The 15,494-nt window shown below is 53.2% G+C and overlaps 1 protein-coding gene across 1 annotated transcript; it reads left to right on the top strand.

Annotated features, from left to right (window-relative positions):
- Positions 1-2,408: 2,408 nt before the first annotated feature.
- LOC34622704 lies at positions 2,409-10,276 on the top strand. The gene is made up of 9 exons (XM_026337981.1): positions 2,409-2,961; positions 3,118-3,420; positions 3,562-3,725; positions 3,961-4,028; positions 4,573-4,657; positions 4,919-5,312; positions 5,412-5,504; positions 8,058-9,129; positions 9,286-10,276. The coding sequence occupies exons 1-9, from the start codon at positions 2,409-2,411 to the stop codon at positions 10,274-10,276; spliced, it is 3,723 nt and encodes a 1,240-aa protein (XP_026193766.1).
- The last annotated feature ends 5,218 nt before the right edge of the window (positions 10,277-15,494 follow it).

The following is a 15,494-nucleotide window of genomic DNA, read 5'->3' as shown; positions in this document are numbered from 1 at the left end:
TGTAGCACTTTGCGAGTCTCTTTGAGGCCGCAAATAAAGCGTCGCCGCGCAGCAGCCCGTACGGGAGCGCGCTGTTGCAGGCGAACCTTAAAAGAGCAGCCAGGGCAGCTATAGCAGCAGCAAATGTGCAACGCTAGTAGCAGCAAAAAGATGCGTAGGACCGCACGCAGAGCTACGCGCGACGGCAGGGAGAATTCGCAACAAAAATGAGCGCTTCGAGAGCTTTCTGTGGTAGCAGCAGGATGCATACCTGAAAGCCTCGAAGTATGCTGAGAAGCTTCACAGCAGCTGCATCTATTTCAGGACACATCAGCTGAGGAAAAATCTCAGCACCACATTCAAGGCAGGCAGCAGCAGTAGATCCACGCGCTGCGGCGTCAGTGGCAGTGGACGCCGCACCAATATCCGCAGTGAACGCCCACAGAGTCTCCAGTACAGCACGTGAAGACGAAGCGCTACGCGTGTCGAGAGAGGCCGTAGCAGCAGCGGCATGAGGCTACGATGTCAGGCCTATTCTCTCTACCTCTGCTTCAGGCGTCAAAACTACCCTGGCTGATGCATATGCAGCGCGCTGCTACTGCTCTTGCTGCTTACCTCTGAGAGTTCTTTATGCAACTGCGGGTGATTCGCCTGAAAGATGGCCACCCCAGAAAGCGTTTCTTCCTCTTCTACGCTGTTCGCGCAATGGTCATCGGAGCCACTGACGCCAGCTAGTGCTTCTCTGGAATCTGCTGTGGCTACCGGCTCAAACGCAACAAGGCTAGCAGGCAAACGTCGCACGCCGCTACTTTGTGGCGTGTCTGTGATCTCTGCTCCGCCAGTACCAGGAACAGTAGCAGCAGCAGCAGTCTTTATTTCTGCTCCGGACTGCGACATCGCCAGTGTTGCATTTCCCGGTGCCATCACTTCATCCTCCGGCTGCAGCACTACACGGTCTTGTTGTTGCTGTGGCTGCTGCTCATGCTGTGCCTCACGCTGCAGCTCCGATTCACCGTCCTGGGAGACGTCTACGAGCTGGCGTGTCAGAAGTTGCTTGTGCGCCCTTTCGTGCTGCAGTAGCTTGCGCATGCCTTTGAGCCTGCCCTTTTTCGCCAAAGGTTTGCCTCTGTATCGAAGGGATTCCAGAGGCAGTCCGGCAGCAGCAGCAGCTGCTGCCGACACTGAAGGGATATCACGCGCTGCTCCATGCCTTGGACGCTGCTTGTTTTCCTGGAGGCGCTTCTGCTGTTCTGGCCCTTTCTTCTGCTGCGCTTCTTGCGGCTGCTGCTTCTTCACGCAGAGCTCTAAAGGAATGGATGCAGTTGGTCCCCCATGAGGCCATCGCCTGCCCTTGGTGCTGCTTTGATGTCTCTTGTTGCCACTGCCGATCGGGCAGGCTGCTGCTGCAGTGAGGCAGCCGCTGCTGTCACTAGTGGCTAAGCAGGAAACACGATAGCCCTTCGCGTGCGTTGAAGCGGAGAGGGCGGGGAAGTCTTCATCTCCAAAAAAAGCTATTTGCAACTCGTGCTGCTGTGGGTGCTGCGGTGATGCTAACTGCTGCGGTTGTTGTAGGGCTTGCGGGTGCAGCCGCAGCGGCTGTTCCCGCAGCACTTCGGAGCCTTCGCGATGGTTGGGAGTCGAACAATGTGAGTGGCAAGCACTGCCTCCCCTTCGCTTCAACTGGCCCCCGTGATAGCTCGTCTTTTGCCGATGACTCGCCAGCAGCTGCAGAGGGTCTGCATCCTGCCCACTTAGAAGAGGATACACAGGGGCCTCTCCTTGCGGTGTACAAAACTGCCTGGTTCTGTCTGGGATGTTGGGAATGTTGCGACCCTCTTCCTGCATCGGCTCATGTAGCGATTGCCGATGTTCTGGCTGTTTCTGAATCTGTGACTTGAGAAGATATGAAAATAAATTCATACCACCTGTCACACAGTACTGTCCATCAAAACAGGCAGCCGAAGGCAAAGCATGCAGATTCAATTGCAGGCAAGAGGACGGCGATGCCTGGATTCAGCAGGATATAGGAGAGCACACATTCATAGGGATATCGGGTTGGCCCTTCACCTAGATTTCAATGAGCGCCATCAACACTCTACTCCAGGTTGCTTCCCAAAATACACTCCGAGTCATGGGAGGCACATTCTTAAGGGGGGCCCCCTCCGGGCGCGGGGGCCCCCCTTTGTGCGTCGATGCGGCCCCTACTGTGGAGAGCACCCTAAAGTTAGAGGCTACTTGAACGCCTGCAGATATTCAAAAGGTTTCTTTCGCTTCACATTCCATTACTTGTATTCCTCCTCGTACTGGTAATGTGCGAACATGCCGACCGCAGCCGAGGCCCCCTTCAAGGATTTCCGCACGCTTAGCCACTGGGAGGATCCTTAAACTCTGTCTCTCTTAGGAATATCCTCCAGTGCATCACTATGAAAATGAGTCTTCTTACTGTGTTCAACGGGCTCGAGTGCGCGGGTATTAAAAAGGCCACCGCAGAACCACACCTGTCCGCAGCCGCTTCAATGGCGGCTGCTGTTGCTGCTAACGTCGCCTCTGCTGCCGCACGTTTGGCTACCGCAGCATCAGCAATAGCAGAAACCATTAACTTAGCACCCTCAGCTTCAGGATCTACGCCAGCCATCTTCGAGTCCTCAAAAGATCAGCCACCACCAACTCCTGAGTTTGTTACCGCCAATGCACTAATTGCGGCAGTCTATAATGCTGCTGACCATCAAAAGGAGAGAATCCCCCCCGCGGGTGCGCTGGAATACCACATGCTCCTGCCCGTGATTCTGGAGCACCTAGAGCGCCTAGTTCGTCAAGAACGTACTGTGGAGGGGGAAGAACCTATTGTGGAGGAAGATAACACCCAGCCTGGAGAGAAATCCGATGCACAAGGAGCACTCGTTGACAACGGTAGAGAGCGTGCTGGCACTAGGGAATCTCAGCTGCCCCGCAGCCAGGATCGAGAGGAGTATAGTGTCTACGGTAGGCAGAGAGACTTGCGCTAATATCGGTCCTGTGCAAGGCACGCCCTTTCACTTTGCTCTCGAGAGTCTAGCGGCTTGTGTGTCTTGGCTCTGTCCTTCATTCACTCTGCCGCTTCAATCCTTAGACATTCCTGCTGTTATTCATATGCTGCAGTGCGTGGCATCAGCCGCACCAGCAACAGCGCCGCTCTGGCGCGTCTCTTCAGCTGCTTTGGCCACGTCACTTCTTTTCAACGCAAGCACGGCTATTGCTTTGCTACTTACTCCAGTCTGCCCTCGAGTGTATTTGATGCCACTCCTGGATACCCCTGTGCAGCCGCAGCCGCAGCGACCGCCATTCATTACCTGGACGGAGCTGCCAGTGGCTGTAGAGAGGAAAAAAGGCTATCCGTTACTCTCGCCAAGATATCGCCCTCTCTCCCAAAGCACCTTTTAGACGGCGACCGCATTGCCAGCAGCAAAGCGTGCAGGTGTACGTGCTGCAGCGTGGCCAAACACTTCAAGGAGACAGAAGCAGCTGAGGCTGCTGCTGCTGCATTTATCGTTCCGTTAAAGAGCACATGCACAACTCCGCCTCCAGCAGCCGCCCCAGTTGCAGCACAGCCAGCATCGCCGGCAGCCTTTGCATCGCCTACTAGGCACCCATCCTCCCCAGCAGCAACCCAAGCAGCAGCCGTTGACTTTCCGCTGTTCTTTCGCCACATCTCCCAGTTTTTGTCATTACTCCATGGCCAACAAAAAAATCTCCCCTTGATGCGCATTGTACGCCATCAACACTGTGGAACTAATAGCCTCCTCTACAGCTCTGTTTCCTCGAGCCTACTGCATGCAGCTCCATCAATAGTAGTTCCACTGGGAGGCGGGGGTATATTTTCAATTGGCCTAGTGTCTGCCTCACTCCGAACACTACCTGCTGTTGCAGTTAAGCAGGTTGCTCCTAAATCACCTCTTGCTCGGGCGACTGTTGTGTTTTGCTATTCGCCTTCAACGCGTTCAGGCGAGCCGGGGGGGCGGCTTTATTGCTGCAAAGGAACTCAGCGAGTCCATGGGAGTCGCTGCAGCTTTGTAAGTTTCGCGCTGATAGTGTGCTGCCTACAGACGGCCTCCGTAGGCGGTAAACCTCTGGAAACTGACTGTTCAGCTCTGCCCTGTGTTCGCCCACTGAAGGTTTCGCCCCAGACGCGATGCGTGATGAGAGGACTGTGATGAGCTTGAGTGCTGTATTCTTACGTGCCGACAGAGAGGGCTCTATATTGGCGGCTTCACTTAGCTCTTAGGCAGTGCCTGGTATGGCTGCACTCCTTAGGCCTAGTCAAGGCCGTAACTGTACGGCAGCCGAGGCATATGCTGATAGACACGCGCCGCACCAGCCTAAATGCCCTAACCCACACATGCTCATTTCTTTTGCTGTGCTGACAGATGATAGCCCATGTAGTGCTGTCGAACTTCATTGTTGAGAGCTCTACGGACACGCAAGCACAAGATCGGTTATGGCATCAAGGGCAACATTCTTGTGACCACTTGTCAGCTGTCTATGTGCACTTTTTCGTGAGCATATTTGTGTCCGTACGGGTGTATGTGTGTTTGTGTGTGTGGATCGGCGTCGTAGGCAGTTTGCATTCAAAAAATGTCTGCGATTGCCTCTAGAGAGTCTCTCAGCTTTAGTGTTCGTCCCGGGAGACGGCCAACACCCGGTAAAAACCACTGGACTGCTGTATAGAGGATGAATGAAGAGCTGTTTCTGCCATCGAACCATAAATAATTATGCCCCAGGGATGTGTCCGCCCAACTTTGTGCGGGATACCTGCCCATCACCAGTAGCACTAACTCCGTCCGTCAGAAGAAACAGACTACGATAATCCGGCACCGCGATCTATGCTTGTGCATGTACGCATGCAGCGTTTTTGTGTGGACGTAAGTGGGCCTGTGCGTGTCCGTGTGGTCTTTCTTCGCAGAGGACGTCTGCTGCTGTGTGTCTTCAGACTCCAGCTTCATGGCGATGTGTGTCAATAGACCCCCGAATGCAGCCGCAACACTGCGATCCGACGATTCAGCATACACCTTCTGCGCACGCTAGTGCTGCTGCTTCAGCACATACAGTGACAAAATGCCGCTTCGTGGGCAGCCTCGAAAACCGTGTGTTTTGTTTCCGCGGGACTGCTGAAGCCTTTTGCTTTCAAGACCTAAGCACCGTCATGCAGCCGCACGATGGCCGGCTCGAGGGACCAGATACAATTGTGCTGCTTGGCGTTCACTCGCATGCGCCGCTGCAGGAGTTTTTCGATAAGCTCTTGCAAGTCTACGGAGGAACGGCCAAACATTTCGTTGCCATTTCGCTGCCTTGCTGCGGTAAGGAAGCGAAGCCTCTCTGGCAGTCTGTACAGTGAATGCCAATAACAAGTATTCGGAGGAGCAACAGCACGCCTTCCAATGTTTGCTGTGGTGCAGGGTCAAGCGGTTTTCTAAGGGGCCCCCCCATTTCTCGATATAGAGACCCAGGGATTCTGTCCCACGAGAATGAGGTGTACATACACCACATTCAACCTGCTGCCCCCTCTTCAACAGAGCGCTGACCCACTGAAGCCAATTCTTATGGCAAACGCCGTCCTTATTGTAGCCACCCGCTTGCTCTAGCAAATGCCCGGCGAGGCCCTAGAAGAAGCGCTGACTCGCACACAGCCCAAAGACAACTGCGAGCACCGCGCTGCATGCAATCGCCAACGTCAGCCGCCATATGGACCGTACTGATGTTACTCCTGCTGCTCCTGCGGAGGCCAACTGGTCAGCGTAGGGTGACGGCACAGGGCTCGTGGCGCCGGCGAAAAAACGCGAGGACATGCGATAATGTCTCTGGCCGTCAGCAGCTGCTACATTCAATGCGCAGGCCTCCTGCGTTACTGCTGAGGCTTCCCGTGCTGTGCGCACGCGCTGAAAACGCATGCAGACGCAGCGCCTCGCACTCAGGAGGGTAAGCAGGTGCGCGAAACGGCAAGGAACACTCCTTGACACTGACATACTACGACAAGGACACAGACAACGGCACGGCTAGATTTCGACTCCAGCAGAAGCCCGGATATTAGAACACCAGCGTGCTGACGGACGCCACCGCCTCCCTTGAACCCCCACCTCGATAAATTCTGGAAACAGCCGCCGAAATGTGCTATTTGCTATGCATGCCGCTGCCGACTCTCTCGCCAGCCGCATTCGATGCTCCGCAGAGGTGTTTATACACCCTACCGAGCCAGAGGATCTCTCATCTGCAGCAACAGCCATAAGCGCGCGTCCCGCTCAGTGGTTGATGGAGACAGTGGAGCACCAGGCTACCACTGCACGCGTGGCGCCAACGACACATCTCCTGGTGCACAAACTACGGCCTCATATTGAGCAATAAGAACCGCTATAAGCCTAGCTTACCCAGCATGAAAGAGACAAAGCCGGTGAGGAGCGTTTCGACTTTCCAAGAGGGGTTCCAGAGCTCCTGCACAACCACAGCGAGGCGGCACCAGCGCAGAAGCAGTCGAGCAGAACGTCTATCTCTCAGAGCAATGCAGCACGCAGCCACCACGAAGGTGTGAACAGATACGGGAGGAGGGATCCTGCAGCATGCGGATACCGGATGGAAGTCGCTGAAAGACGTGCAGAGCCGCGTGTTAACTTCGAAACGCCCATTTGGCGTGACCATCGAAATCGACGGAGGCGCGAAGGGGTAATTGGCAGGAAAGACCTGTGGCCGCAAAGCAGGAGCTGTGGCGGCGGCAGGAGATGCAGCACATGCCGCTACAAGGTGGAGTCAAAAAGGGAGAGCAGCATTCTCTTGAGCACTGGACGCCCTATACTGGTGAATACTGTTGAAACTAGGGGTTCATATGGAGGAGGCGCAGGAGGGCTGGCATACGAGTTTTCCTAGAAAGTATCCGCCGGCAAAGGGTGTGTCGGAAGGTAAATCATGTCTGAAGCGCAATCAGCGCTACACCCAGATTGAGTTCGCTGAAACAAGCAGGTTTTCAATAGTAAAAAATGCGCTCAAGTATGTCCACACACGGGGGCTGGCCATGTGCACACCGACACCCGCCAAAGGAGGAGGAAGGAAATAAGAGGACGAAGGGGCAGAGGGGGTAGACAGAAAAGGGGTCAGTGCGGTTTGTTCGCCCTACAATAGAAAGAACCACGTGAGCAGATCATCGCCATCGGGTTTCGTGACAATGTTCGGCAAATTCTCCCTCTGAAGGGCGCGCCATTCCCTCCGCAGTCTAGCCGCTGCGGAATTCGAGGTCATGCTTTTGTACCGGCTGATAGTCGCGTCTTGACGGCGTGGCTCCTGTGTAGCGGTGCAGCCGCATGGGTTGCAGCTGCAGGCGCGGCTACGCTCGCTAATTTTGTCCCACTAACGCTCTTGCTCCTGCTGCTGGCTATGGTGCATAAACTACCGCCCCCCGGCATGGCGGGAAACACACGCAGTTCACACCCTTGCCATTAGGCAGAAGCGAAAACTTCTCCGTCGCTGAATTACCCCCAAATCCAGCTGCAAGCAGAGCAGTAAACGCGGAGACAACTGGGCTGCGTAGACAGCGAGCGGGCGGACACCCTTAAAAGGCAAGCAAAACTGCGAAAACTGCAGCAGAAATTGGTCTAGATGCGCCAATTGGTGACTGCTAGATGCTTATCCACCAGAAGGAGTGCTACGCCACTTGAAGCTCCCGAGTCGCATGCACGCAGCGACCGCACGGGTAGGCGGCCAAGACAAACCTTCTACCCCCAAGAGGCTAAGTAGCGGTTTTCGACGATGACATAACTGGCATTTTGCTGCTTTTATTGTGAAATTCGGGCGTTTCTTGATGGCTGTGTCTCCATAGCGGAATGTGGCACTCTCCTGGCAGCGCTGGTGTGCCGAGCAGGTTTTCGGCATGTGAGGCTCCGCACCAGCGGCCCCAGCAAGGGCAGGCAGCTGCTCTGTGTATTTGCGAATTCCATTTCTCCTCCTCCTCCTCTCTGCTCACAGGCTGAACAGTGGATCCTAAAGCGGCTGCCTACGGGCCTGATCTCCTCGTAGAGGCAGAGGGAGCTCGTGGTGGCGCAGGTTCCCCGTCGCTCTTGCTGCTCCTGGAGCCATGGAGGCTGCGACGTCAACCAGCGCAGCAGCAGTGTCGGCAACTGCGGAATCGGTTGGACCTGCATCCGCACCAGGTGGAGCCGCAATGACCGGTATAGGAGCACTGGCACGAGTCTCCAAGTTTCAAGAGTATCCTTGCACACCCGGAAGCGTCCCTCTAGAGGCCTACGTGCTGCTGCTGCTGCTGCTCACAGGATTTGGCTTTGTAGCTGCCACTGCGCTTCTGCAATGGCACAGTACCAAGACTCCCGCTGCCGCCGTTCCTCTTGCTGCAGCAGCATCGAGACCGCGCAGCGGCCTTCTGGGAGGTGGCGCGCTACGCTCTAAGCTGCTGCTTCTGTTGTCTTTTGCTGCATTCTTGAGGGCCGTGCTGTTGTTAGTGATGCTCCTGCTTCTCGTGATGCCGCTGTTGCCCCCAAACCAGGAGTACCCCCCGCAGCAGCTGGAGCCACAGCAGCAACTTCCGACGCCAAACACTCCTAGTGCTGCGCAGGGGCAGCAGCAAACTTCAGAAGAGGATCTACTGATTGGTAAGCGGGACGAAAACCCAGCTGAAATTGGAGGAGCTCCCCTGGCCACCACACCTCCGGAGGTCACCGATTCTGCTGCGCACCTTCGTGTGCTAGCTGCAGCACCAAGAATATCGGAGTCTGTGCATGCCTCGGTGAAGACGCGTGGCGCCTCAATGGCTTTTACTACTTCCGCGCCTGACGGCACGTTTGCTGCTGCAGGGATTCGTCTGCCATACGCTTCGCCTGCAGAAGCAGCATTACCCGAAGGTGCAAGGCGCGGTCTATGGCCTTCGCCCCTGCAGTGCGCCCCCTTGGATATCTGGTGGCGCACCCTCTTTCAATTTACTCCCTCTCTCCTGTTTGTGTCCGTCTTCTTGCTGCTTGGCGCCTTTTCGTGGCAGCTGTACGCTGCAGCCACACTGCAGCGAAGCAGCAGCAAGCTGGGTCCTGCTGCGGCTCTTGTTGCTGCTGCTGCTGGCATGACCGCCTTCCTTTTAGCAGCTGCGTTCAGCTATGGACAGGCTTCGCAGCACCTCTTTCAACGGTATGAGACTGCTGCTGTAGGTGTGGTGTCACCCTTCTGCAACGCTTTCCACAGGTACTCCGGCCAGCGCGTCGCTGCGCAGGCATTTATGATTTTGTTTTGCCGAACGTCGCCGCTGAATCTTCCCACATGCTGCGCTTGCGACTGCTGTTGCAGGCTGGCATGTGTAATCGTGGGTGGGCTTTACGTGCTGACAGCTTCGCTGCTGCTCCTCTTTGGCACTTTGGTGCTGCGAGAGCTCCGCAAGCGAGACGCCTTGATGCTACAACCATTGCTGCACCTGCAGCAACACCACCTGCAACACTTGCAACATCAGGAGCTCGTGGCACCAGAAACATTTGCCGAATCGGCCATGGCGGAAGGAGATTACTTGCTGCTACCGAACTGTGGCCTCCAGCAGGAGCAGCAGCAGCACCGTGGGAGCAGAAGCGGAAGCAGCAGCAGCAACTTGACTCTGCAACTCTCGCTGGGTGCTGCTCCAGCTGCTAGTAGACGGCACGCCAGTGATAGCAACAATATCGATGAATTAGGGGAAGAAGCGCGCATGCGGCTGTTCCTGATAGCGTGCTGTTGCCCGCCGCTGTTGCTGCTGCTTGGCGTGTATATGCTGTTGGTAGGCCTATGGGGTAGACATATGTATCCCACGGTTGTGCAACAGCACCAAGAGCACTTGACATTTGATTTGATACTGCTGTTTGGCTCCGAGCTACTGCCCTCCCTGCTCGTGCTCAAGGCCTTTATGCCGTGGAGTAAAAACAGTAACAGCACCAGTACGACCCACGGCAGCATCAGCAAAAGCACATTTCAGGCGTATCCCTCGCCGTACAAAGAACCCTCAAGCGTGTGGTGTACGGTTGCCGGTGCCAGCAGCGACGGAGCGCGCGCATTCCAGCAGCTGCAACTGCAGCAGCAACCGCCGCATATGGGGGCTCTTCAAATACTTCAGCAGCAGTTGCAGCAGCAAGAGAGTGCAAGCGATTCTTCGTGCCTAAGCAGCACGTGTGAAAATCAACCGAGTTGCATGGGCGATAGTCCCAATCTGAGCAACTGCGGTCGCTACACTGGCAGCATCAGCCGATACAGCGGCAAGGATGTCAGCGGCTTATTGACGGACGGTCGCGCAACGAGAAGAAATCCCTTTGCATAAGCGAGCTGCTATACTAGCCAGGTAGCAAGTTGACTGCCTTTGGGTAGCCTTCTGACGCACAGGGACGCCTGCAAGGAGCTTTTACGCATATGGTTACATGTATGCTAGTACCAGCACACTGGCTCTGGCAGTGATTGCTTAGATGTCAGCTGGTTCACGCTTGTAGGTGTTTGCTTTTCAGCAAACGCCTGCGAAGCTTGGAGTCTTTAGACTTGGTGCTTATGCTGCAAACACATTTTGAGCATATCTTGAAGCTCAATTACTTACTGAATCTATCCAGTTTATCTACACACACCACAGCCATCCAATCTGTGTATGCTTGCTCCTCCACAAACCGGGTCTCTTCCGGCTCTGCTACTCCACAAAGACAATTCGTGTATGGAATTCTGTTTCTATACCACGATTCGCGAATTATCGTGCATGCCCCCTCGACCGTGCATGAGGGCTGCTTTCATGCATTTTTAGCCTAAGCCACTTCGTCTTACTCGTAATGCCATCATTGCAGAAAACGTGCCATGCACCCAGGGCGGGGAAGCTTGCCTAGATTTTTCCGTGTTACTCTACGCGCTCAGAAGATATCATCCAGAGTGTCGCGTGTGAACGCTCGCTGCCTTTAGAAATGGGGCAATGCCAACTAGAGCAATCAGGGTCTGACTGCACTTGTATACTTATATAAAGGGGGCTGCTGCATTTTAGCATGATTTTGGTTTGCTATGAAACGACAGCAGCGCGCTTTGGGGGGAATGATCGGGCTACTATCTAATCTATGGCTTTGTACAAGCATGTCGTCATGCTTAGACTAAGGAAAAAACTTTCACGTGAATGTGTTGATGGTGCATCTGCCTAGTCACCGCCTGTGGTACCTGTTGAAATGCCACACACCTCCTCGCGCTGTTTTGTTCCTCAGGAACAACAAAGGAAACTTGCGTTGCACCGCCCATTTTTGCTCTACAACGCAGAAGAGGGACAAATGTTGGGGCGCAATTTTAGTATCTCTGAGAAGCTATGTATGCCACCGTAGGGTGCAAGCCTTCATGTCTGATGGGAATTGGGATAAAATTTTTTCTATCACTAGTTAACCAAATCACCATTGAACAATATTGTAGCAGGCTGACCTACAATTTGATGCGCTCTACTGCACTAGAATCATTCAAACATATGTTAGGAAGGGCCTGACTAATAGATGTTTGATGGTGTACGTAATGTATTATAGAGTACTCTTAACTCGACACAACAGGACGCTAGTTTGTCTGCGTATGAGGTAGAGGCTATCTAAAAGTGCCTGTTGATGCTGCGTGAGGCTACAGGGTAGAGCTACACGACCTGCCCCGAACTGCAGTAATTTTGAAAAGTACATGCAATGGAGGACGACTGTTCTTGTGGAGGCCAGTGAGTCATCCCTGATACATTGATTTCGAATCTCAAGCGAGGTGTGTACTTACGGAGACCATATATGGAGCATTACAGTTGTTAGAACATACCCGTGTGATCATCTTTTCCCAACTGATTTATTAGCTGCTGCAGTGACATATCGAGCAACCTGTAGCAGTAGTGAGTTCTTATCACACCACCTGGCAATGTAATAATTTTGTTCTCTTCCACCGGCCAAGAAGTAGCCCGTGTCTGTGAAAGTTGCCGATAGCACGATGCCGGCTGCGGCGCGAGAAGTCGAACACCGAGTTGACTGTAACCCAGAGGCATTTTGCTGCTTAATGGCAGCTGTATGGAAGCAAAGTAAATTGTCTGCCAGCAGGGAGTAGTACAGCTCAACCTTTTACAGACGCCCCGACTGATTGGCTTATGAGGGGAGAACCCAACAAGCTCAATAGCTCTTCCACCGGCCAAGAAGTAGCCCGTGTCTGTGAAAGTTGCCGATAGCACGATGCCGGCTGCGGCGCGAGAAGTCGAACACCGAGTTGACTGTAACCCAGAGGCATTTTGCTGCTTAATGGCAGCTGTATGGAAGCAAAGTAAATTGTCTGCCAGCAGGGAGTAGTACAGCTCAACCTTTTACAGACGCCCCGACTGATTGGCTTATGAGGGGAGAACCCAAAAAGCTCAATAGCTTTGGGAAACTTGAGAAAGCTGATCCAAGAAACACTCTGGATACATGAGCACATCAAAACAATATATGACATTGCTTCGCAAAGAGCCACAAAGTAGAAGACAGCTGCCCTATACGTGGTGTATCGCGCTTTGTCCCGAAACGTCAGGTCAGGTAGTCACAGACTAGGCGATGACTCATGATGTTTGAACAATCAAGCGATGACGATTCACCAGACAATTTAGTAGAGGAGACCCTACGAGCACTGGAGCTCACGTCTTGCGTCTGTGGCTATGAAGGAAGCTCTGGTGCCTGAATCGAGCTCGTATGGGCATCACGGCTGTGTTTATCCACCAATGCCTAGAGGCACAGGTGAATAGGACAGAAAGGTCATGGGGATTCTGCTCTCCTGAGAAACCCTAAATAGCGTTTCAGAAGCGAAATCTCTTTTATTGTGAAAAATGTCGTGCAATCTGATACCGGTGGCACATGCAATGGAAATGGGGTTGAAGTACAATCTGGCTGTACAGTCGTTAGCTCAGTCCTGAGACATAGATTTGCGAAAGGGAGATATGGCACAAGGATTCGCACAACCAGGTAAATGCCGCTTGAACTGCTGGACGATTCTCACACAAAAGTGACAGCTTAGGTGGAGCAGCAAAGAGTTCCGAGAGATGGTCCTACATATGCCGTGGTGACCCAATTAAAGACAGACGTGCAGCCACAGCTACACGCAGTGGAGGGTGGTATATCCCTCCTGGTCTCATCAACAACACTCATTTACTATGTGGGTACTGGCCTACAGCCGGTAGCATAATAAGTTGAAGCCGTTGTCTTTTATGGTGGGTTCCGCAGCGCGGTAACTAAAGACAACTCGGCGTCTAAATGCCTCTGCAATCAACTTATTGGTTTAATATTTTGATGGACCTAAAGCGGCCATGCCGCGAAAATGTCCGTATATCAAGCCAGCTGTTCTAACTAATGACGAGCTGCCAACAAGCAAGCAACCTGCTGGCCTTCCAGCTCAGTGCATTCAGCTGATTCCACGGCCAGCCCCAGCGTGTGTTCAAATACTTGGGAAGCCCCCGCAGCATGAAGGGGACAATAAGCACAACGCAGCTGACGTGAAAAATCGCAAAATGCGAGAATCGACCAGCATTTGGGGGCATAAACCGGCTTTGCTTTTGAAAATGAATGGAAGGTAGGGCATGCGTTAACTGTATGCTATCGGACAGAATCATTGTGAAGCAGGTTCCCGAGGATTATACTGTCGAACTGCATAAGCGTATCTGAGCATAAGGATCTGCTACACAGTGTATTCCATAGTCCCTTTCTGGGGATCCTTTATACATCCAGACGGCACCCACAAAACGACGCTCGCACCGGCACTCCCAAAGTCAAGTACGGCTGTATCACATCCTGACTGTTAAACGCCCCGAGAAAAGTGCTTCGGCAAGTCAAAGGCTCTTATGGGCCTTTGACGCAGAGGATAGCCGGGGATACATTTGGATAAACGGCTCTGGTTACCATTGAAGGTATTCATCCAACTCATTAGCACCAGCAGCACAAAGTTTCTTCCAGCACAAGTTACCGACCACTCTCTATCAACCGCTAATATAAGCGCTCCCACACCGGTTTAATAGGAACTCTTGCCTCGTATCCCCTAGGTACTTGAGAGTCCTAAAACCCAACATTTTCATCGACCACTGCGGATGCTGCGCCTTCTGACAACTCGCCTGCCTCCGCGGCACTGTTTGCGAATAAGTTGGCGAGTTTTGAAAGTTCTTCAAAACAACCCGCGATCGTCGCATCTGCGGAACCTCCAACTTTAGACGAAATGCATCGAATATTCAAGGCATTCAATCGTGAGGCGAATATTTAGTGGTCCTAGACTCCTGGCCGCAAGGGTCTTCGCGTAGTGAACTTTCCGATACGCCTTGTAGAGCCCGCTTATTCTGGAGAATGATATCTCCCTGCAAGAAACCCTCGGCCTAACGTCGCCTATCAGGAATCCTTGATTGTTTGTTTTGCTTTGCGGAGTCGTTCGCGTGCGCTAGCCACGAGCTCTCTGAATCCCTTCTCTGCAAAAAGTTTCTGCTGACCCCGGATGGTCAGGGCAGGTAACAGCTCAAAAGCGACCTGCTCAGTCTAGATCAAGTACGCTGCCGCACAAAGGCTGGAGGATGATACTGCTGGGTTACAGGCAACCTATCACCAGTAAAAAAATCCGGAGAAGCGATTGGATTTTGTAAGCCAAAGGTCGCGCGTACGCCCAGAGAGGGCGCTCGCTGCGCTCTATCTGTCCATCTGCTTTCCGATGGTTCTCATTGGCTTAGATATGGTCACTGTGCTGGCGGGTCGTAAAGGAATTATACGCATAGCGACCCAAATTCCTCTAGAGCGCTGTGCCGAGCTAGCGAGCTTGGTCGCGCATCTCGATACTTAAAGGAAAACGTACTTGGGCTTCCTCCGGTGTCATGATACAGCTGCAGCAAGGCGATGAACTCGGCGTATTTGCTGAGTCACTCAACTGGAGTAGATGCCATCCTGATACTTCACCCCCGGCAGGGCAACGATGACGCCCATAATCAGATAAATCCAAAGCAATGTAGAACCAAGAACGCTTTATGGAGTGTCACGCTTGCAGGAAAGTCGCAGTTTGAGAGGCTTGAAACTTGGGCACGAAGATGCACACCACTGTGTCGTGGGAAGCATCGTATCCAGCCTGAAGAACCGTGAGAGCTTTCCCATTGCAGTGTGAGTTCCAACTTTGTTCGAAAGGACATGGCCATTTGCTGCGCGGAAGGCAGCATTGAGAAGCATATCTTGAATGTTCAAGTTGCTTTGAGCCGCAGCCAGCCATCCTAAATATGTTAGTGCTTCACCCTTCTGACACTCTGGATTTTTGGGAATAGTCCCCAAAATATCGATGTCAAAAGCCCGGTCGTCAAGCAAGCTTAATAAATTCCATGGATCACCACAGCTAAGAGCAACCGCGCTGCAGAATAGGAAGTAACTTTGTGACACGGCGTCAGGAACCATGTTGGTCTTCTATATATAGTTTACTGCCATGTTGCCCTGCACGACCCGCCTAAACCAGCAAACAACTCGATCGAGATGAAGGACCTGAAATATTTTGTAAGGTACAGTAAAGACGGAAAATTCCTAAGGGAA

The sequence above is a fragment of the Cyclospora cayetanensis genome, unplaced genomic scaffold, assembly GCF_002999335.1.
Source record: "Cyclospora cayetanensis isolate NF1_C8 unplaced genomic scaffold, CcayRef3 CcayRef3_contig_219, whole genome shotgun sequence".
In the NCBI taxonomy this organism is placed as follows: Eukaryota; Apicomplexa; class Conoidasida; order Eucoccidiorida; family Eimeriidae; genus Cyclospora; species Cyclospora cayetanensis.
The sequence above is the reverse complement of the archived record's forward strand: the minus strand, read 5'-3'. Positions and strand labels throughout refer to the sequence as shown.